Source organism: Sus scrofa, chromosome 14 (genome assembly GCF_054392235.1).
Source record: "Sus scrofa isolate SSC_HxYL_T2T_F1_AM1 chromosome 14, Sscrofa_HxYL_maternal_Yorkshire_Landrace_v2.0, whole genome shotgun sequence".
In the NCBI taxonomy this organism is placed as follows: domain Eukaryota; kingdom Metazoa; phylum Chordata; class Mammalia; order Artiodactyla; family Suidae; genus Sus; species Sus scrofa.
The window spans coordinates 151,991,348-152,011,094 of NC_139396.1; the positions used below are offsets into that span (position 1 = coordinate 151,991,348).

Consider the following 19,747-nt stretch of genomic DNA (forward strand, 5'->3'; position numbering starts at 1 on the left):
CTGAAATAGTCCATCATGTGTTAAAATAGTGGCTCGTGTTATCTTGAATGGAACTAAAGTGACATCTCATTTCCAAAGGTATCCAGTGGAATCTAATTGCTCCAGCAAATTAATGTTCCACCATCATCTAAAAAATGCATGACAGCTCTTTAATGGTGAAGAATTTTCTATCATTTTCTTACCCATTCTCCTGTACCACCACAGAATATTATATATATATATATATTTTTTTTTTGCATGAAAGTCATTTTTTTAATGGCCACACTCGCAGCACATGCAAGTTCCTGGGTTAGGGATTGAATCCGAGCCCCAGCTGCGACCTATGCCACAGCTACAGCTGTGCCGGATCCTTTAACCCACTGTGGGGGGCCAGGGATCAAGCCTGCAGCTACCCCAGCTGCTGTAATCAGATTCTTTTTTTTCTTTTCTTTTTTTTTTTTTTTTTTGTCTCTTTAGGGCTGCACCCACGGCAAATGGAGGTTCCCAGGTTAGGGGTCCAATCAGAGCTGTAGCTGCCGGCCTCTACCACAGCCACAGCAACGTGAAATCAGAGCTGCGTCTTCAACCTACACCACAGCTCACGGCAATGATGGATCCTTAACCCACTGAGTGAGGCCAGGGATCGAACCCGCCACCTTATGGTTCCTAGTTGCATTCATTTCTGTTGCGCCATAACAGGAACTCCTGTACTCAGATTCTTAACCCACTGCGCCATAGAGGGAACTCCACATAAAAGTCATTGTTCCGCATTCCGCTCTGACATATACGGATATATAAGATTTTTTTCAAAATTTGCTTTGACTACATGGCTCTAAGTGTTAAAATCATGTCTTCTGGCCACGCTTATAATAAGTAGATGGCTCTTTTAATTGGGACCCTGGAGGTTTTACCCTCTGGACCAGGCTCCACGGTCATATTGAGGAGTGGGGAGCTGCTTTTCTTTTTTTCTTTTTTTCTTTTCTCTTTTTTTTTTTGTCTTTTTGCTATTTCTTGGGCCGCTCCCGCGGCATATGGAGGTTCCCAGGCGAGGGGTCGAATCGGAGCTGTAGCCACCGGCCTACGCCAGAGCCACAGCAACGCAGGATCCGAGCCGCGTCTGCAACCTACACCATAGATCACGGCAACGCCGGATCGTTAACCCACTGAGCAAGGGCAGGGATCGAACCCGCAACCTCATAGTTCCTAGTCGGATTCGTTAACCACTGCGCCACGACGGGAACTCCAGGAGCTGCTTTTCTTCTGTCAAATGAGGGAAGAGTTACGGAGAAAGGGCAGGTGGAAGGGAGATCCCAGAGGGAGCCGGGCCAGGGCATCATGATGGTAAGGATCTAGAAATGCATATTCCTGAGGTCGCAGGCACATGTGGGCATGCCCACCCCAGCTCACACACCCGTTTGAAGACCTTTGCCTCAGAGCTCTTGGCGGAGATGATCTTGGGAGCCCAAGAAGGTTTGGAAAGCACGGAGGAATGGTCCTGAGGACAGGCTCCCCCACCCCCCGCCCCTCCGCCCCGGATCCCAATTTATGCTTTTGTTTTGTTTTCATTCAAGTGAGAAGAAAGTCATAAAAGTTTCCCTAAGGGTTGAAAAAAAAAACCCTCCACTTGATTCCTTTCCTCTTAAAAGAAGGAAAAGGGCAATCCTCCAAGTTCCAGCCCTGCATCTAGGGAGGAAGAGCACCTTGTGGCCTGACCGCTTGCTGTTACCTCTCTGTGGGTGTGGGTTCTGGCCCACTAGCCATCTGTCTTTCTGATGCGCTGGTCAGTGGGGGCTGATTCATTGAAATGATGGCTCCTGCCCTTATTTGGAATGGTCAGCACATCAAAAGCATGCAAGTTAATAACAACAGCAACAAAAGTATTTTGTAATAAATAGCTATATACAAACACCAATTATCACTCTGAGGTTGCGCCGCTGGATACAAGCACAGTAACCACTTCCCATGAGGACAGCTACCCTCAGTTTAATGAACAAAGCCAGTTGGTTGAGAACTGGATCCTCAATCCAGATGCCCTTATATCGTTTGCCCAGTGGCTTAACTGAGTTGCATACACTGTCCTGTTGGTATTCTTTAACTCACGGAGATCTTTTATTAGTAAAACCAGAAACTTCTGTTGCCACCCCCCCTTTTCTGGGAGTAGAGAGCTTCCCTTTCTCATGAGCACAATCATGTCATTAAAAAGGAGAGAAACATGAGGGATGGGACGGGGTGGTTGCAGCTACAGATGTGCCTTCTGGCCATGCTTCTTCCCAGGCTGTGGCTCAGCTGGCATCAGGGGATGCGCCAGGCTCCTGGGGCTCCATCCCAAAGGGAGTCTCTGTCCTGGAGGTTGCCATTCTCTCCCTCACAATTCTCTGCCCCAATTCTATAGCCAGTGCTTTGTCCTCAGTAACATCCCCCTTCATGCCCAGGCCCTGCTTTGCCTTCAGGGCATCCTGAGACCTCAAGGTCTTCCTAGCCCTGGAGGGGACTGTCACCAGCCAGAGGTATTCTCAGCCATCAGTGTGTGGACAGGTGGCAGGACTGGCCTTTGCCTGACTTCCTTTCAGTCACTCCCCAGGGTCAGAAAGACACCTGTGGTCAATAGCAGGGCTTGTTTTAAATTACTGGAGGGAGAGAAGTTAGCCCAAGATTGTCTTGATTCAGGGAGAGATCAGACTTCCTGAGCCCAGAGGTGGGAAGGAAACACTCAGCCTGGTTGGCTCAAAGGGGTCCACTCAGCGGCTACTGTGCCCATGGCACCCAGAACACCCACACTCACATGCTGGTAATCTTTCCCTTTCAGAGACTTGAAACCCGAAAACATCCTGTTAGATGATTACGGTAAGTCGGACAGTGGCCCTGGGATCCTTTTCCTGCTCTGTAGCTGAGGTGAGCATCGCAACCTTAAGGGAGCAGAGGGCCTCCCAGCAGAGACTCAGAGATGCCAACCCTGGGCCCACGAGAGGGAGAGGGCATGGATAAAGCTCCTACTTGGTGAAGAGGCAGTGTGGCCCAGCCAAGAGAAAGGGACGGGGAGACAGGGTGCGTGCCCAAGGGTGAGGGTGAGCACTGAATGAGGCGTCGAGAATTCCAGAGACTCTGGGCAAATACTTAACTCTCGTGCAACTTCTCTGCACCTCACCCTCCCTGTCTGTGAAATGGAAACAGTGGGTCCTGCCCTGCCTTCTTCAGAGGGGAGGGGGGGAGGTGAGATTCTGACAAGATAACTTGAAGGGGAATTGTTTTATCAATTACAGCCAGCTATACACATGTTAGGCACTATTACTTATACATCACTGTTGAGATCTTCTAGTGTGTGTGTGTGCACATGGGTAACAAGAGCAAGCACAGTAACTCCTCATAACTGTTTAGCCTCTGGCACCTGCGAAAAGGTTGTCACATCTTCTATCTGACTAGATCTTCCCATTTCTACAGAGGGGCAAGGCCGGAGTCTCCCTGAGCCCATTTTACAGACGACAAGATTGAGGCTCAGAGGAGCCGACCCACCAAGGGCCCCCAGCCATAACAGTGGGGAGTCAAGGCCAGACACCAGGTCTCACTGCCCAAATGCCCCAGCACCAGGCAGCCCTGGGGAGGTGGGGGAGGTGTTGGTAACCAGGAGAACAGGCTTGAGCGTGATGCTACCACGTGGAGGAGCAGGCACAGGGTTCCTCACACTGGAAGCACCCAGCGCCCACAGGGGTCCTTGTTCCCTGCTGGTCTTGGAACTGTGCCCACCACTGATCTGTCTCCTGACAGCTGGAATCTGCGTGCTCTCTTCCCCTATTCCTGCCTTTGTCAGGGGCCACTGAGCCGGGGGAATCCACTCAGCTTTAGCCTCAGGGAGGTCCCTGGCGTTGGGTCTTGCTGAGATCCAGGCTGGGAAGGGGGTCATTGTTCCTTCCTGGGGGTCAGATGAGGCCACTGCTGGGTGAGGCAAACTCTCAGCACTGCGTCACTGCCTTTGGGGGTCAGTGCTGACCTGGGAACCCTCGTCCCATCTCCCTGTCTCTGCTGGACCCAGGGGCATCTTCTCTTTCTCCAAAGGGAGAAAACAAACAACCTCCAAAGAGCAGCAAGGCAGAGTAGGGAGCTGCTTCCCAAACTGTTTTATGATTTTTCCCCTCAAGCAAAGTGTTGCTAAATGTCAGGAGAATCTCACATTTTCCCATGAAGCAATCCCAGAATTGGGCCAAGGCACTTTAAACTCTGTGACCTCAGCCTTCCAAGAAGCCCATTAGGGCATTTTATGAGGCAGGTCAGCCATCGTCCAACCAAAGCCAGGCGTCCTTTTGCATCTTTAAGTTTTTCTCCTAAAAAAACAATAATTTATCCCTCTCCTCTGATACCTGGACTGTCCCAAGGGTCTATAGTCACCCAGCGATGGCAGATTAGGTACCACTCTTCCTGGGATGGGTGGCCCACACATGGCACGTCTGGAGCCCTGCCTGGTGTAGGTAGATGTCCACACAACCATCCCAGGAACTCACTGACTCTGCTGTCCCTACTCAGGCCACATTAGGATCTCGGACCTGGGCCTGGCTGTGAAGATCCCCGAGGGCGACCTGATCCGAGGCCGGGTGGGCACCGTCGGCTACATGGGTGAGTGTGGGTGCGGCCCCTGCCCAGCCCGGCACACAGAGCCGCTGGCTTCTCTGTGTACCTCGTAGCAGAAGTGGTCGTGGTAGGAGGTGGGAGGTCTCAGCCAAGGCTGGGGGAGCATTGGGGCCCAGGGTGCAACTTGACTGCACTGAGCTCTCTGTGGCCCACCCCCACAGTCCCTGCTGTGTCTCAAAGCCAAGCCCCTCCTGGGGTCAGGAGCAGAGCCAGCACACAGCACTGCCTGGGCGGAGGTGAAGGAGGTGTCCCGTCAGTTGGCAGACAGCCTTTTACGGTGATGACAGAGTAGGGAGATCATTAGGACGGGCCCAGAAGGGAGAGGAGCACACCCCCTTCTGTGTCACAAAGCACCGTTCTTTCTTTATTTATTTATTTATTTATTTTGGTCTTTTTTTTGCTATTTCTTTGGGCCGCTCCCGCGGCATATGGAGGTTCCCAGGTGAGGGGTCGAATCGGAGCTGTAGCCACCGGCCTACGCCAGAGCCACAGCAACGCAGGATCCGAGCCGCGTCTGCAACCTACACCACAGCTCACGGCAACGCCGGATCGTTAACCCACTGAGCAAGGCCAGGGACCGAACCCGCAACCTCATGTTTCCTAGTCGGATTCGTTAACCACTGCGCCACGACGGGAACTCCTCAAAGCACCGTTCTAAGTAGAGACCCGCCTTGGCTTCCTGCCCTGCATCCCCTGAGCACCTCTGAGACCATCATCCTGGGGTCTGCAGGGATGGGCGCCAGAGCTACAGTGGTCCCCCAGGGTCCCCCTTCCAAACAGGGACCTCGCCTGGGCCTCCTCCTGGACACTTCATACACCTCCGCCCACCCCAGGAGGTGAGGGGCTCCAGAAAGCTCTGGGGGCTGAGGACATTGTTGTCCTCTACCGGGCTTGTGCCAGCAACACATGCTCAGGCTTCTGGACTTGGTCTCTGGTTCTCAAGGGTTCTTTTCAGATTGCATGCCATGTGGAACTTGTGGGGTATTTGTGGTATGTGGGGGGTTTGTCTACCCATGTGAATGCTGATGAATGGATGAGGATGGATGAGTAAATGGGTGGGTGGATGGATAATGGGTGATTGGGTGACAGGTGGGTGACAGCTCCATCGTGCACCTCTGTGCACAGAGTGTTGTACTCTCTTGCACATCGTGCACCCTCTTGCAGAGTGTTGGTATAGCCTCTTTCGTGTGCACACCAGCACGTGCGGGTGCATTTGCCTCCCTGGATGTGTATGGTCTGCCTCATGACCTGAAACTATCTTTTTTGCACTTCCCTGGTGAATCTATGATTCATTTTATCCAAATGTTAGGGATGTCATATTGAGAAGCTGTTTGAACTCCAGATAAATTTAAAATCATCTTTACTTTGGGTGGACACACCTGCACTCATGGAAACGCATACGTGGGCGGTATCTGCTGTGTGCCAGGTGTCACCCCTGTTACCAGGCACCATGGAGAATCATGTGGCTCACATTCTGTTGGGGGGACATCAAGGGACCAGGGTGTTTTCATCCGCTGCGCTCAGGCTTCTAAATCCACAGAGTCTGTTGGGAGCACAGTGGAGAGCAACCAGGGCAGGCTCCCCGGAAGAGGCGGTGTTTACAGCCGTTGGTGGGGAGGAGGCAGCAGGGCCAAGAGGTCTCAGCCACGAAGCTCCAGGCAGCACCGTCACTGCTGGCTGCAGGACATCCTGAGGCCCCGCTGGTGTGAGTCACAGCCCTGGCCCCATGCGCCTGTCTCTCACCTCTCTCGGCCCCCTGCTCTGCCCCCAGCCCCGGAGGTCCTGAACAACCAGAGGTATGGCCTGAGCCCTGACTACTGGGGCCTGGGCTGCCTCATCTACGAGATGATCGAGGGCCAGTCGCCCTTCCGCGGCCGCAAGGAGAAGGTGAAGAGGGAGGAGGTGGACCGCCGGGTCCTGGAGACGGAGGAGGTGTACTCGCACAAGTTCTCCGAGGAGGCCAAGTCCATCTGCAAAATGGTGAGCTCCCGGTGAACCAGTCGCTGCCCTTGGGCCGGGTGTCCAGTGCTGGCTCCCCTTCCTGCCCTTAACCGAGAACGGCAAACAGGCCGAGGGGGCAGGGCCGGGGCACACTAGGGTGCGGGCCGTGAAGCCAGCAGGCCAGGGAGCAGGCGGTGATGGCCTGGGGGGTGGGGAGCAGGGTGGCCCAGTGATGAGAGGGGGGACTGTGATGAGCAGTGGGTGACATCATCCCATCCAGCTCTCTGGGGAAGTCAGCATGGGGGAGAAAGGGGATGACCCCAGCTGGTCCTCAAGATGCAAAGGGACCTCAGGCAGCTCCTACCGTTGACCTTGGGCCTCCTGCTCCCTCCAGCTCTGGATCTCTGGGTGCTGGCTTGAGGCCAGAGGCTGCAGGTTTGGGGAGCAGGGTGATAGTTTCAGTCTTCGAACGTCTTATAATCGAGTTTTCTACCCAGTACGTGGATGTTGGTCACACTTGCTGGGGTCCTGCATGACAGCATCCATGGACAGTGAATTGGTCTGACCACAAGCAGGGCTCCCTTGGGGAGTGACCTTTAGACAGGCTCATTGGGTGGAGCCAGACTGAGGGTTTAGAAGCCAGATAGAGGAAGGAGTGACAGGAGCCATCAAAAGTGGAGCTGGGAGGGGGAGTTCCCTGGTGGGCTAGTGGTTAGGATTTGGTGCTTTCCCTGTTACAGCCTGGGTCCAATCCCTAGTTTGGGAACTGAGATCCCACATCAACCCACTGCATGCGGAGGCCAGAAAAAGAAACGGGGGAGCTGGGAGAGAGTCAGTGAGTGACTGCGGCCCCTCCCACCAACCCAGGTGGGCCCCTTCCCTTCCTGCCTGGCTCTCGGGCTCCCACCTGTGCCCCCTGGGCCCCCTCCCTCTGGTACAGGTCCAGCTGTGCTGGCACTCCCACCATAGGCAGCTGCCCTCTAATGCCAGCCACACAGGGACAGGAAGGGACTGAGCACTGGTGCGGGGCACCTCTTGTCCCTGGATCACACTGCATGGGAGCAGCAGAGGCCGCTGGCCCTGGGGTCTGCCCTCCCTCCCCCATGTCTGAATCCTGTGCATAAACAATCAGGCTGGAATCACAGAAGGGCAGCCCAGGGATCTGATTAAAAGTAGTGAAGTTCCTGCTTCTAGAAGACCAGAGGCTGCACTGCTAGGGGCCCAGGAGCCACCTGGCATAGCTCCCCCTGCCCAGAAGTCTGCCCTCCTAAAGCCATCTGCCCCTGCCGGACTGCTTTCTCTACCAGCCTCAGTCTGATGTCACAGAGGCGGGGAAGAAGGACTTGGGCCGAGCTGCCGCCTGACCACTTCCTAAGGGAGAGGAACCGAACATAGAGCTGTCATTTGCATGTGTGTGTGTGAGACCCTGAGGGAGGATGGCGTGTACACAGGCAAACACACACCCAGACCATGAGGGCCGGCCTGCAGCTGGGCACTTGCCTGCAGCTGGGGCGCCTCTAAGAAAACAGGGTTTCACAGCGGCCAGAGCTGGGGCTGGGGGCACAAGAGGAGCAAGGCAGCAAAAGGCAGGTACATGGACACGTGGGGTCCTAGCGATGCTTGAAAACTGGGGTGGGGGGAAGGCAACAATACCTGGTGACGGCGCAACCAGACATCTATCCAGTGGGACCTAATTGGGTGAGGGGTGGAAGAAGGTCAGAGCATCCCCAGTTGTCCCAGGTCAGGGTCAGGAATTCAGAGAAGCAGGTCTTGAGAGATCCTCAATGGCAACGTGGACATGCTGAGAGGACAGAGAGCCACAGAGGGCCCCCTCCCTGCCCACAGTCATCGGCTTTGGCGCTCCAGGACCAGGGGCACTGCTGCTCCTCTGCTGCCTCCTGGTGGTCACTGAAGGAAAGGCGACAGCTGAGCCTGGGGTTCCAGGCAGACCTCAGCCTGTGGGTGCAAGTGTCAGACCAAGGTCCCCTTATCTTTCTCAGCGAGAAGAACCTTAGGAGGCCTCTGGCCTTGTTCTGTCTCCTTACAAATGACCCTGGAGTCTTGAGATTCTGGTCTTGGCTTCTTCTACACCCTTAACCCCAGCCCATCTGCTCTGGCAGCCAGGCTTGTGCTGTCACTGCCAAGGGACACCAGCTTGGGACATGGCAGGGCCTGACTATAAGGAAACCATGGAGGCCCCGGACAGCTCCGGCCCCGCCTGCTGAACAAGGCCTCGCTACAAACAACAAGGAAGCTGGACCTCCGCCCCCAGATTCCACCCCCCATTCCATTTTGGCAGCCACAAGACCCCCCTCCCCTGGGATCCAGAAACGCATGCATCTCATCGCACTGTCCCCTGGGTCCAATCCCTGGGCCCAGACCTCAGCCCCCACTTTCTTAGGCCCTTGCTGAGTCCCAGCACTGGTCCTTCCCCACCGGCCCCGTAGCCAGCTCACTCTCACCAGAAGCCCTCTCTGCCTGCACCCCATTCAACTCACAGCTTCTCTCCCTCCCGCTTCTCCGGGTCCATACCTGATGTTGAATGTATCAACTTGACCTGATGCCCAGGTTGCAAACAAGCAGCGGGTACGTGGGCATTTATTTCAGCTTGCGCAGTGTTTTAGAAAGAGGTGAATAATAGGCTAATTGCCAAGACTTTAAAATGGGCTGAATTCACATTAAAAAACTTTGATTTTTCTGGCTTCTCTCAAAAAAAGTAGAAGCCCTGGACACTGGCCGACATTGCTGGCTGGCAGGAGCTGATGGGCCGCCTGACACAGCCCACCCAGCCTACCTCTCTCCTTTATAGCCCTCATTTGTGTTCTCTGTCTGGCCAGCCGCCAGCCCCTGCAGGCTTTGGGGTCCATGGCCTCCTGGGATTTCTGTGAGCAGAGCAAAGCCCCAGGAAGACAGCCAAGGGAGGCCCCAAGCTGCTGGCCCTGGGGTGAAACATGCCGGGTGGTCAGTGACCAAATGGCTTAGTCCCTTCAAGGCTGTGACCTGGTGCTTGCCCTGCTGCCCCCTTTCATTCCTTAGTGGGTTGTTGTTTTTTTTTTTAGGGGGGGACTGTCCCAGCAAAGCTACCCTCCAGACCATAAGCCCCAGGAGCTCCCCCCCCCCGCCCCCCGCCAATGGCTCTGAGGCAAGCTGCAAATGCGTGTTAAATGAACAAGTGCCAAGGATGCCAGAATATTGGTGAAAGATAGGGCTGGACTCCCTCCAAGGTGCAGGCAGGCCACTCATCTTGATTGTATACTCAAAGCAGACACTTAGTAGATTGCAACTGTATACAGGGTGCAGTGCTCAGTGGGGCAGGAGAGAGAAGCTGGGGCTGGAGCCTGAGACTGAGGGGAGGGGCGTGGCGGCCCTGCCCCTCCCACACTAAGGCCCGCCCCTCCCTCTCCCCCTCCCCTCCCTTTCCCCCCCCTCCCACATCTTTCATTCACACCTTCCTCCCATCTGGCCGGCTGGCTGTTGCTGCAGCCTCTTCCTCTATTAAGTGTCCTGCCTTTTGGCTGTGACGAGGATATTCGTCTACCCCAACCATCTTTGGCTCCCCACTACCTTGGGATTAAAATTCCACCTCCAGACCTGGCCTTCAGGACCCTCTATCCCTGTCCCCCACCAGTCTCCTTCTCCCTGAGCCGTCCGTCGCACTCAGCCTTCACTCAAACTCAAAGACCAGTGTTCCCCAAGCACACCCTGAGCGTCCCTGCTGCTCTGCTCATGCTGATGCAGGTCCCTCCAGCGTGTTCTCCCTGCTTCGCCAGCCTGTCTCAAAGGCCACCTCCCCAGGAGGCCTCCCGGTCCCCCAGCCTGCAGCCAGTCCCTGTTCCTCTGCCACCTTGGTGTCATATCTGTATTGCCTTGATGGGCCCTTTGAACATGGTTTTGCTGAGGCCAGACCCTCAGCATCCTCTCTCTCGGGACCTACTGGGTACCAGGCTACAGTGTACCTGTGAATTGAGTAAATGAATGAGAGAAACTAGAGACGAGCCCTTGCCCTTCGTAGCTGACCTGGAGCAGAAGAGATCCCACCAGCTCCAGGCAGGCACTGGCGCTGGACACGCAGTCGTGGGGAGCAACAGGATTCCTGCTCTCTGGGGACCAGGCATCTGAGCACCCTGGGAATGTGGGACCACCAGGCACAGCGCAGCTCAGGAGGCCGAATCGAGGTCTGAGCAGGGTTGGGCAGTGTCCACTGGGTACCTGGAGTGGTGCAGGCACCATGGAGGTGAGAGGACGGATGTCCGGGGGTCTCAGGGACACGTGTGAGAGGGAGATAACTACGGGCTCTCCAAGCCCCTCGGCCCCTCGGGCCTCCAGGCAGGAGGAACAGCCCCAGGCGTGTCCTCATGGGACTTTCCTGTCACAGCTGCTCACCAAAGATGCAAAGCAGAGGCTGGGCTGCCAGGAGGAGGGGGCTGCAGAGGTCAAAAGACACCCCTTCTTCAGGAACATGAATTTCAAGCGCTTAGAAGCTGGGATGTTGGATCCTCCCTTTGTTCCGGATGTGAGTAGCCTCCCCAGCCTGGATCGAGCCTATGCACCTACTTACCACTTTTGACTTCGCTCAACATCTATGCTGGGCCCTGGGGTGGGGTGGAGACCCAGGGGGCAGGGGGCAACCCCCGGCCTCCAATAGCAGGACCCCTGGCCTCCAGCAGCAGGACTCTAAGTCTGGGGGCTCCCTCTGCGTCCAGCCTGGCATCATCCCCTCTATGAAGCCCTCATCTCCAGAATCCCAGGCTCTCAGAGCCCCCTGGGCGACCCCTATGACTAACCTTGAACTCCCAGAGGGCAGGGCCCGGGTTTGTCTCTCAGTCCCAGCACAGCAGCCCCAGACCAGTGAGATAAAAGAAATCATTGCGGTTATAGTGCCACGTCCATACACAGCCCCTTGGCCAGGTGCTTCCACTATCCCCATTATGCAGGCAAGTAAACTGAGGCCTCAGGGGATGTGTGACTTTCCCAAAGTGCTGAAGCACCACGGCTGGGACCCCAGCCCAGGTCTTTGTGGCTGCAGAGCCTGCATGCTGACCCACCACCTCTGACTGGCCTCTGATGTGAAGTCTTCCTGGGACCTCCCCGTCACAGCCTGTGTGGGGCAGTGACAGCGGGAGGGGGCCCTGAGCTCTCATCACTCCAACTGGGGGCTCTTGGCACCTCTGAGTGAGGGCAGCTCGGGTTCCCAGGGCTAGGGTGGCCCTGGGAGACCTCCCTTGTTTCCCATCAAGACCCCCAGGCCTGGCCGGGGGCCCCCAGAGCCCTGGGCAGGGCCCCCGGTGACAAGTGCCCTGCCCTCCCAGCCCCGGGCCGTGTACTGCAAGGATGTGCTGGACATCGAGCAGTTCTCCACTGTCAAGGGCGTCAACCTGGACCACACGGACGACGACTTCTACTCCAAGTTCTCCACGGGCTCCGTGCCCATCCCGTGGCAGAGCGAGGTGAGCACCACGGGGTCCTCGGCTTCGCCCCGGGGGGAGGGTGCAGCGGGGGCAGGAGAGGGACAGTTGGGTGGGCGTCCCTGTGGCTGGACTGGGGTGTGGTGGGGTGTGGAGGGGACATGGTGTGGTGCCGGGTCAGGAGCTGGCGGGACGGGAATAGGAGGTGAGGCAGACACGGCCTGTCCGGAGAACTCTGGAGATGTTCGGCCGGGAAAGAAGAGAAATGGGGCAGCAGCCGAGTGCTTAAGGGGGTCAGAATTGGGGCAAGTTCTAGCTGGTTCGAGTGAGATGGAAATGATGGGGCAAGGGGGCTGCAGCTTTGGGGTGGAGGAGGAGGTGGGTTCGGGGCTGGAAGATAAGCACCCCCCACCCCCCTCACCCTCCCCTCCCCTTTCCCCCCCCCCCCCATGACCGGCTCTGCTGTCTCAGGGAGGGCGGCTTGCAAGGCTGTCCAGGAGGGGCGGTGGGCAGGCGGGGAGCTGCCAGGTGTCAGCCTGGTGAGATGGAGGGTGGTGGAGGCCCCCGCAGGCTGAGGACCAGGCTGAGGACGGCGCCAGCCAGGGCTGGCCCACTGGGATTCCTTTCCACCCAAGATGACCCATGCAGCCGCTCACACCCCCCGTGTTTTGACTGCTTCTCCAGATGATAGAAACGGAGTGCTTTAAGGAGCTGAACGTGTTTGGACCTAACGGTACCCTCTCACCGGACCTGAACAGAAGCCACCCTCCGGAACCACCGAAGAAAGGGCTGCTCCACAGGCTCTTCAAGCGTCAGGTAAGCTCCCCCCCTACCCCCCACCCTGCTGTCCCAGCCTCTGCTCTGGGAAACCCCCAGGCCTGGCCTTTCCAGGAGACAGAGACCAATTTGTGGGCTTGGGAGACCCACAGCAGCAGTGGCCTAGGGGGGACAGGCAGCCTGTCTGAAGTGCCCTGAACCCACTGGCTGATGGGTCCCCTGCGCAGAAGGGGCAGGCCAGCTGCTTCATCAGAGTCTCAGGGTCCCTCAGCCTGGGTCGTGGGAATGACCTGTGCCTTGGGGGGTCTTTAGCAGCATTTCCGGCCTCCACCCAATAGATGGCAGTAGCACCCACTCCCATGTGTCAATCAAAATGTCTCCATGGAGATCTCTGGTGGCACAGGGCGTTAAGGATCCAAGGTTGTCACCGCTGTGGCATGTGTTTGACTCCTGGCCTGGGAACTTCTGCATCCACGGGCATGGCCAGTAGTCTCCAGACAGGTGTCCAGTATCCCTGGGGACACAGTGCCCGTGGTTGAGAGCCATTGTAAAGATGGAGGCAAGTTCTGTAGATAAAGATTTGACATAACAAGGCACAGGGAACTGGTGTTGGAGAGGCGATCCCCACAGAACCTCATGGTTCCTAAGGTGCGGCCCCCATAGTTTGATGCTGTGTGCCTCAGCCAGAGGAGACTGCCCCTTGGGAAAAGGTACTCTTCCCTCAGAGCCTGTCCTTGGATCAGGGTTGGTGTGAGTCAGGTGGAAGAAATAACCCAGGAAGGACCTGGCAGGCCTTCTAGAATGAGACCCCTAACCTCCACCCTGCCTCCAAGAGGGTGGCCACAATAGCGCCACCTCCTGGCCAAGCCCTACAAGAAAGCTTGGCCCCAGCGTTCTGATCCCACAGCCTGGGAAGCCCCTGGTTTCTTACTTTCCTCCTCCCCACGAAGGGAGCAGCCTCTCCCCCAAGGAGGATGAATAGGCGCAGGTAGGTGCAGCTCCATCCCCAGGCCGCTGGGAATCCCAGCTCCCTCCCGCTTGGATAACAGGGAAGTGGTGGCCGTTCATGGTGTTCCACTGTGGACAGGCCCTGGGCTGGGTGCTTTTTGAAGGCTTCTCTTATGTAATCTCCACAAAACCCCAGACCTTCATTCAGCTAGACCTTCATTCCTCCAGTATGTACTGAGCACCTGCTCTGCGCTAGACTATTAACTCAGGACTTGAGAAGCTTCAGCCGGGAAACCACATCCCTCCTTGGGGGCAGCTTAGTGAAGTGTGAGTCCAGGGTGTGCTCCTATCGCCCCATTTCACAGATGAGGAAACTGAGGCCGAGAGGGGTTAAGGAACTTGCCCAAGGTCACACAGCTGGTGAGCCCATGAGAAAGACCTGGGATAACAGGGAGGAGGGCAGGGATCTGGCAGAGAAAATGCAGACCGAGTTTTTGTCTAAAAACTTCATGTGAGCTTCACATCCTATTCCATATTGTACTCCTGTCTGTTTACTGTAAAAATATAATTTTAAAATGCTTCCATCAAGTAAAATTGAAGTTTCAGGGAGTTCCCCTTATGACTCAGCAGGTTAAGAACCTGACTAGTATCCATGAGGTTGCAGGTTTGATCCCTGGCCTCGCTCAGTGGGTTAAGGATCCGGCATTGCCATGAGCTGTGGTGTAGGTTGCAGAAGTGGCTCAGATACCATGTTACTGTGGCTGTGGTATAGGCTGGTGGCTGAAGCTCCGATTTGACCCTCAGCCTGAGAACTTCCATATGCCATGGGAGCAGCCCTAAAAAGAAAAAAAAAAAAAAATGACCTCTGTCTCCAACATGGGGCGGGGGACAGGACGGCCCCAGGCCCTGGGACAAGCATTTGCTGTGAAAGCTCGTGGCCCGGGTTCAAACCAGGCCCTGACCCTCCTCAGACGGGCAGCAGCTTATTGAACCACCCCAGCCTCAGTTTGTCCACTTGAAAAACCAGGACGGAAATTCCTGCTGCCCGGAGCAAGGAGGAGGCTGAGGGAGGTGGAAGACAGCGGCCTCGGGGCAGAGGCTGGCACCCCCACCCCCAGGGGAGCAGACACTCTGGGTCTCTCTTCTCCTGTGGTGTGAGGGACCCTCGCCCACGGGGTGCCAGGAGGGGGCCAGGAGTCCTGAGGACCAGCAGCTCGTGGTCCCCAGGTCTGCACGGGGAGAATGCAAAAGGCAGCAGCAAGCAAGGAAAGGAGCTGCTCCATGGTCCAGGGCCCCATCTTCTTTCAGGTTCAGAGGCCCCTGTGGTGTGAGGGCCCCAGAGCTGGACTCTAAATGACCAACTTTCTCTCTCCATCTCTCTCTCTCTCTCTCCTCCCTGCTCACCCCACTCCCAGCATCAGAACAATTCCAAGAGTTCACCCAACTCCAAGGCCAGTTTTAACCACCACATAAATTCAAACCATGTCAGTTCAAACTCCACCGGGAGCAGCTAGTTGCAGCTCTGGCCTTGAAGTCCATGGCGGGACCAGCCTAGACCCTTCTCATTCGAAGCAGACTTGGGACCGGTGGAGCTTCCGCTCTGGCGGGGCGGACGGGACAGCCATCCAGGAGCAGGAGAAGGAGGCGTCCTCTCCCGCGACCAGGGGCCTCCAGGTTCCTCAGAGAGATTCCCACTCAGCTCTGTGTTCGGAGGCGGCCCTCAAGCCGAGGTGGATCGGCCGTGTCTCTGTTGAACATTGCAATAGAACTCCAATTGGATACCACAACTTGCACGTATTTTAATAGCGTCATAACTAGAACTGAATTTTGTCTTTATTATTTTTAAAGAAAAGTTTTGTAAATTTCTCTATTGTCTCAGTTTACATTTTGTATATTTGTATTTAAATGAAAGTCAGACTTTGAGGGTGTATATTTTCTGTGCAGCCACTGCTAAGCCATGTGTTTTGACATTTTAGAGGGGGTGGGTGGGGGGTTTACAAAAAAAAAAAAAATGTGACTCAAGACTTCCAAGAGCCTCAAATGAGAAAGTGTTTTTATTAAATGTAGAAGATGATTCACATTTCACCTTTAAAGGATTGGGTGTATCCATCTCTCTAACTTTACCCTCGCATTGGTATCACCATTCTGTTGGCTTGTGGACAATCTGAATTAAGAGCTCAAAGACCCACTGAGACTTCACCCCCAGCCAGAATGTCTTCTTTTGGGGTCCTCGGAGTTGCCGGGGCAGCTCTGTCAAGGTGTGCACGTTTCCTTTCGGGGCGTGTGAGGCTGTTGTTGCTTTGGCCTCTGCCTCCTCTTCCTTCTCTTCCTTCTAGAAGGTGGCCGGTACGTGGATCTAAGGATCCTCTCAGCACAGTGGTGTCTGGGCCTCTTTCTGAACAGGTTCTGATTGCTAAAGCCAGTGTGTTTTCAAGAGGCTTGCATTTGGGGATTGTTTTATTCCATTTTTAAGAAAAGCATAGCAAAGATGAGTAGTCATGGAAACCCAAGAGCTTGAAACTCTGATGTCCCATGGGAGTGTCAGGGAGCAGGGGTCGTAGGGTCAACCCTGAAGTGTCTGTAGACGGGGAGAGTGGCTTGCCCAGGGATTCCAGGCACGTCCCTTGAGTGTTTACAGGGTCATGGGGTCTTGAGAGCTTCGTGAGGAGCCACAGACTCATTGGCCAGGCGGCATGGATGGATGGGGTTGGCTCTACAAGCAAAGGGGAGCCCAAGGAGAGGCTGGGCCACCAAAGAAGCCCAAGACAAACTCACTGTCACTTCTGGGAGAGGTGGGGCAGAGCTGAGTTCTAACTGGGCATCTCAAAGCTTCAGGCCCAAGTAGCCCCAGGAGGACTTGGTGGCTTTGCCAGACCAGAGCCTCTAAAGGCAGCCCCCGGGCCCTCTGAGCCTGGCCATCCAGCCCCAGGGAGTTGCCAGCCTTCCCCTGCTGCCTCCACAGGGTGACAAGGGGCAAATCCACATCCCCAGTCAGACCTGTTCTGGACCTCTGGTCACCTGCCAGGGTCTCTCCCCATGTGCGCCCTGCTTCCTACAGCGATGTCTCCTATTAAAATACAGATTCTGGGCTCCACCCCAAACCTACAGAATGGGATCTCTGGGAGTAGAGCCCAGGAATCTGCATTCTTAAAAAGCTTGTCAGGTGGGTTCTGCTGCGCCCTGCGGAGTGGCAAGCACAGCCTTAGGCGTGGGTGTGGTTTGGATGTGATCTTCCTAGACCTCCTTCTCCCCGAAGCCTTGGAGCCTGAACTTCTTGGGAGGAGAGAAGCCAGCGTGTGACTGCGGCCCAACTCCCGTGCTCCTTCCCCAGACTTTGCCACTTGGGTCCCAGGGCACACTGGCAGACAAGGGCCTGACCTTTGCCACTGACCATCCTGAGGCCACTTTACAAACAAAGGCGAGAGAAGAAAAGGTTGGGCCTCCCTCAGACCCCTTAATGTGCGGCATTATTTTCCTCAAGGCCAGCTCTGGTCCCCGAGGCTGCTTCCCTTCCCTTTCTAGGGCTGAATACAAGATGCATACAAACAGCCACACTCAGTTTTGGCCACGAAGTGGAAAGCTCTTTGACCAGTGTTTTCAGATCCCCAAGGTCTTCCCGATTGTCCTTTCTAATGAAAAGGACAGTCATCTTCCTGGGACAGTCACCGCTCTCCTGTCCAGGAGTTCGGTCATTTTGCCCAATTTACAGCAACCCCAACCTTTCCCCCCCGGTGTGAAGAGACCAGTCTCTTTCCAGCTCAAAGCCTGTCCGTTGGCAGTAGCGAATCCCCAAAGAGCAAGAGAAAACCTAAATCTGCTCAGTGTGTTTCTGCGCGAGAAGCACAGATGCTGCGGCGCAGAGCTCTCCGTGGCGCCTAAGATAATGGGAATCTTCCCATTTGCTACTTGTCCCTGGAGCCCCCAGAGGACACGGGGTCAGAGCCACCGGCCTTTGCAAATCTCCTCTTCTTTCTGGCCCATTGCTTCATACAGAGAAAGGGCGTCTTCACTGAGAACAGTGCCTGAAAGGTAGCCCCTTGGGGTCCCCAGTCACGACAGGTCCTGCCCCTGAGCCCTCCCCCTACTTCTACTCCAGCTTGTTTTCTATAGCTGCATTTTAAAGATTTTTTAATTTAAAACAAAACAAAACAAAACAAAAACTTTCCACTATCCACCTGTCCAGGCATATACAGGTTGCAAGTGGATTGAAATCTTCTTACTGCACTTGAGCTCTTCATGGAAGAGCCTTTCTTCCTCCACGTGTGACATTTTCTTACCGGACCTTCGCTGACTTCGTGCCTTTGAGGTGAGACGCAGGGTCTTCCAGAATCGTCTCTGCTTCCACTTCAGGAGACAAGCTGCGGTCCCAGTGGGACAGAGGTGGTCTCTGCCATGATCACCATGACCCGTGAGTGCTTCTCGAGCCTCTGGGAAGCTCCATAAGTTCACGGTGACCCAAGCCCACCTTCACCGAGGATGGCACCGCCACCTGCATCAGCTCATCCTCTGGTCTTTCCAGGCTGGGCACATCACTTTTTAAACCACGATGCTTCTTGGGAGGGTGGCTCACTTGCCCAGGGGCTAAGAGTTGCTCTGTCTCAAGCCCCAGGAAGGCTTATTTCCCAAAATGCACGGCTCTTAGCAAAGCAGAGCACTCGGGCTTGGAGGCCGTGCTGCTCAGAAGCAGGTGGTGTGGCCTGGGGTATGCACACTTCTTGGCAGCCCATGGGGGCAAATGGCAATTCTGGGGACACATATGTGGACATGGCCTTAGCCTAGAAGGCACAAGAGGGACACGGCTGCCTGCCCTTGAACCTAGCAAGCCCTAGCATGCTGAGGACTTGCCCTCTGAGAAGCCAGGGGCCCCCATGTCCATGTCCTTTCCCAAAGCGTTTCCCACCAACTTTCTCATGCAAGTTGCGGGCCCCGACCTCAGTACCAAGGGAACCTGGCATCCCAGGCCTCGCCAAAGGGAACAGCATCCAGGGGGACCGCCGGAAGTCCACCAAGATGAAGAGGAAAGGCCAGTCAGAGTGACAGCTGTCTCTCCTCTCACGCTGCTGTGTGCTTGAGCATCCGAGGGCCACCTCTCTGGTTGTCTCCTATTCGCTAGCTCCACGTTCTGCAATAGGACTGTCTAACGGTCCAACCTTTGTAGGGAAAGAGTGGTGTGACATCTTTGCGCATTTCCATGTGCCAGAACTGTGAGTCATCAACAGCAGAGAGCTGCTGCTTTCTGATCACAACAGACCACGATGGTGAGGCCATGGTGACAACTTTTACAAACAACCAACCAGCCCAGCTACTGAAGCTCCAACGAGTGTGGGTCAGACGCTGCTCTGGCGCAGCAGCCTCATCTGTTCTTTCTTTTTTTTTGGCCTTTTGTCTTTTTAGGGCTGTACCTGAGGCATGTGGAGGTTCCCAGGCCAGCAGTCGAATCGGAGCTGTAGCCGCTGGCCTACACCACAGCCATAGCAACGCGGGATCCGAGCCTCCTCTGCAACCGACACCACAGCTCACGGCAACACCACACCGGAGCCTCAACCCACTGAGTGAGGCCAGGGATCGAACTCACACCCTCATGGATACTAGTCGGGTTCAGTAACCACTGAGCCACAATGGGAACTCCTGCTCTAACTTTAAAAGCTTGTGCTGGGGACACTGGTTAAAACATTTGAAAAGTTGGCTCTCCTTAGGAGGGAAAGACACCTCCCCAAAGAAGAATCTCTATGTCTTTTCCTAGCCCATCAATAAGTCATTTTTGTAATAGATCAAAAGCAAATGTTCTCAATTAGAAGAGTTTAGTGGCTGTTGGTAGTGATAAAATAATAATCCTACTAGTATCCAAAGGTTTCTATTTTGTTTTTCAGGGATATTTTAACATTGATGAATAAAAATAGTTCCATTTGGGAGGTCATTCCCGAAGATGTCGGCTTTTGTTCTCCTGCTGCTCTGAACCTTTGTATGTTCCGTCAAATATGTCACAGTGCTGCTGTATCTAGATCGAACCACTGTTGTTGTTTTTTTAAGAGAAATAAATTCCTTAATGAAAATACACTGCATTTCTTTCCTTCCGC

At 55.1% G+C, this 19,747-nt stretch overlaps 1 protein-coding gene across 2 annotated transcripts in view; it reads left to right on the top strand.

The window, feature by feature from the left end:
- GRK5 (G protein-coupled receptor kinase 5) overlaps positions 1-15,763 on the top strand; it is a 233,900-nt gene extending 218,137 nt beyond the window's left edge. For both annotated transcript variants that reach the window (XM_084995690.1, XM_001928584.7), the window contains 7 exons: positions 2,786-2,823; positions 4,495-4,584; positions 6,371-6,579; positions 10,916-11,053; positions 11,850-11,987; positions 12,630-12,761; positions 15,086-15,763. In XM_084995690.1, the coding sequence (XP_084851816.1) occupies positions 2,786-2,823; positions 4,495-4,584; positions 6,371-6,579; positions 10,916-11,053; positions 11,850-11,987; positions 12,630-12,761; positions 15,086-15,184 (844 nt within the window). In that variant the 3' untranslated portion in view covers positions 15,185-15,763. The remainder of the gene's footprint in view (positions 1-2,785; positions 2,824-4,494; positions 4,585-6,370; positions 6,580-10,915; positions 11,054-11,849; positions 11,988-12,629; positions 12,762-15,085) is intronic.
- The last annotated feature ends 3,984 nt before the right edge of the window (positions 15,764-19,747 follow it).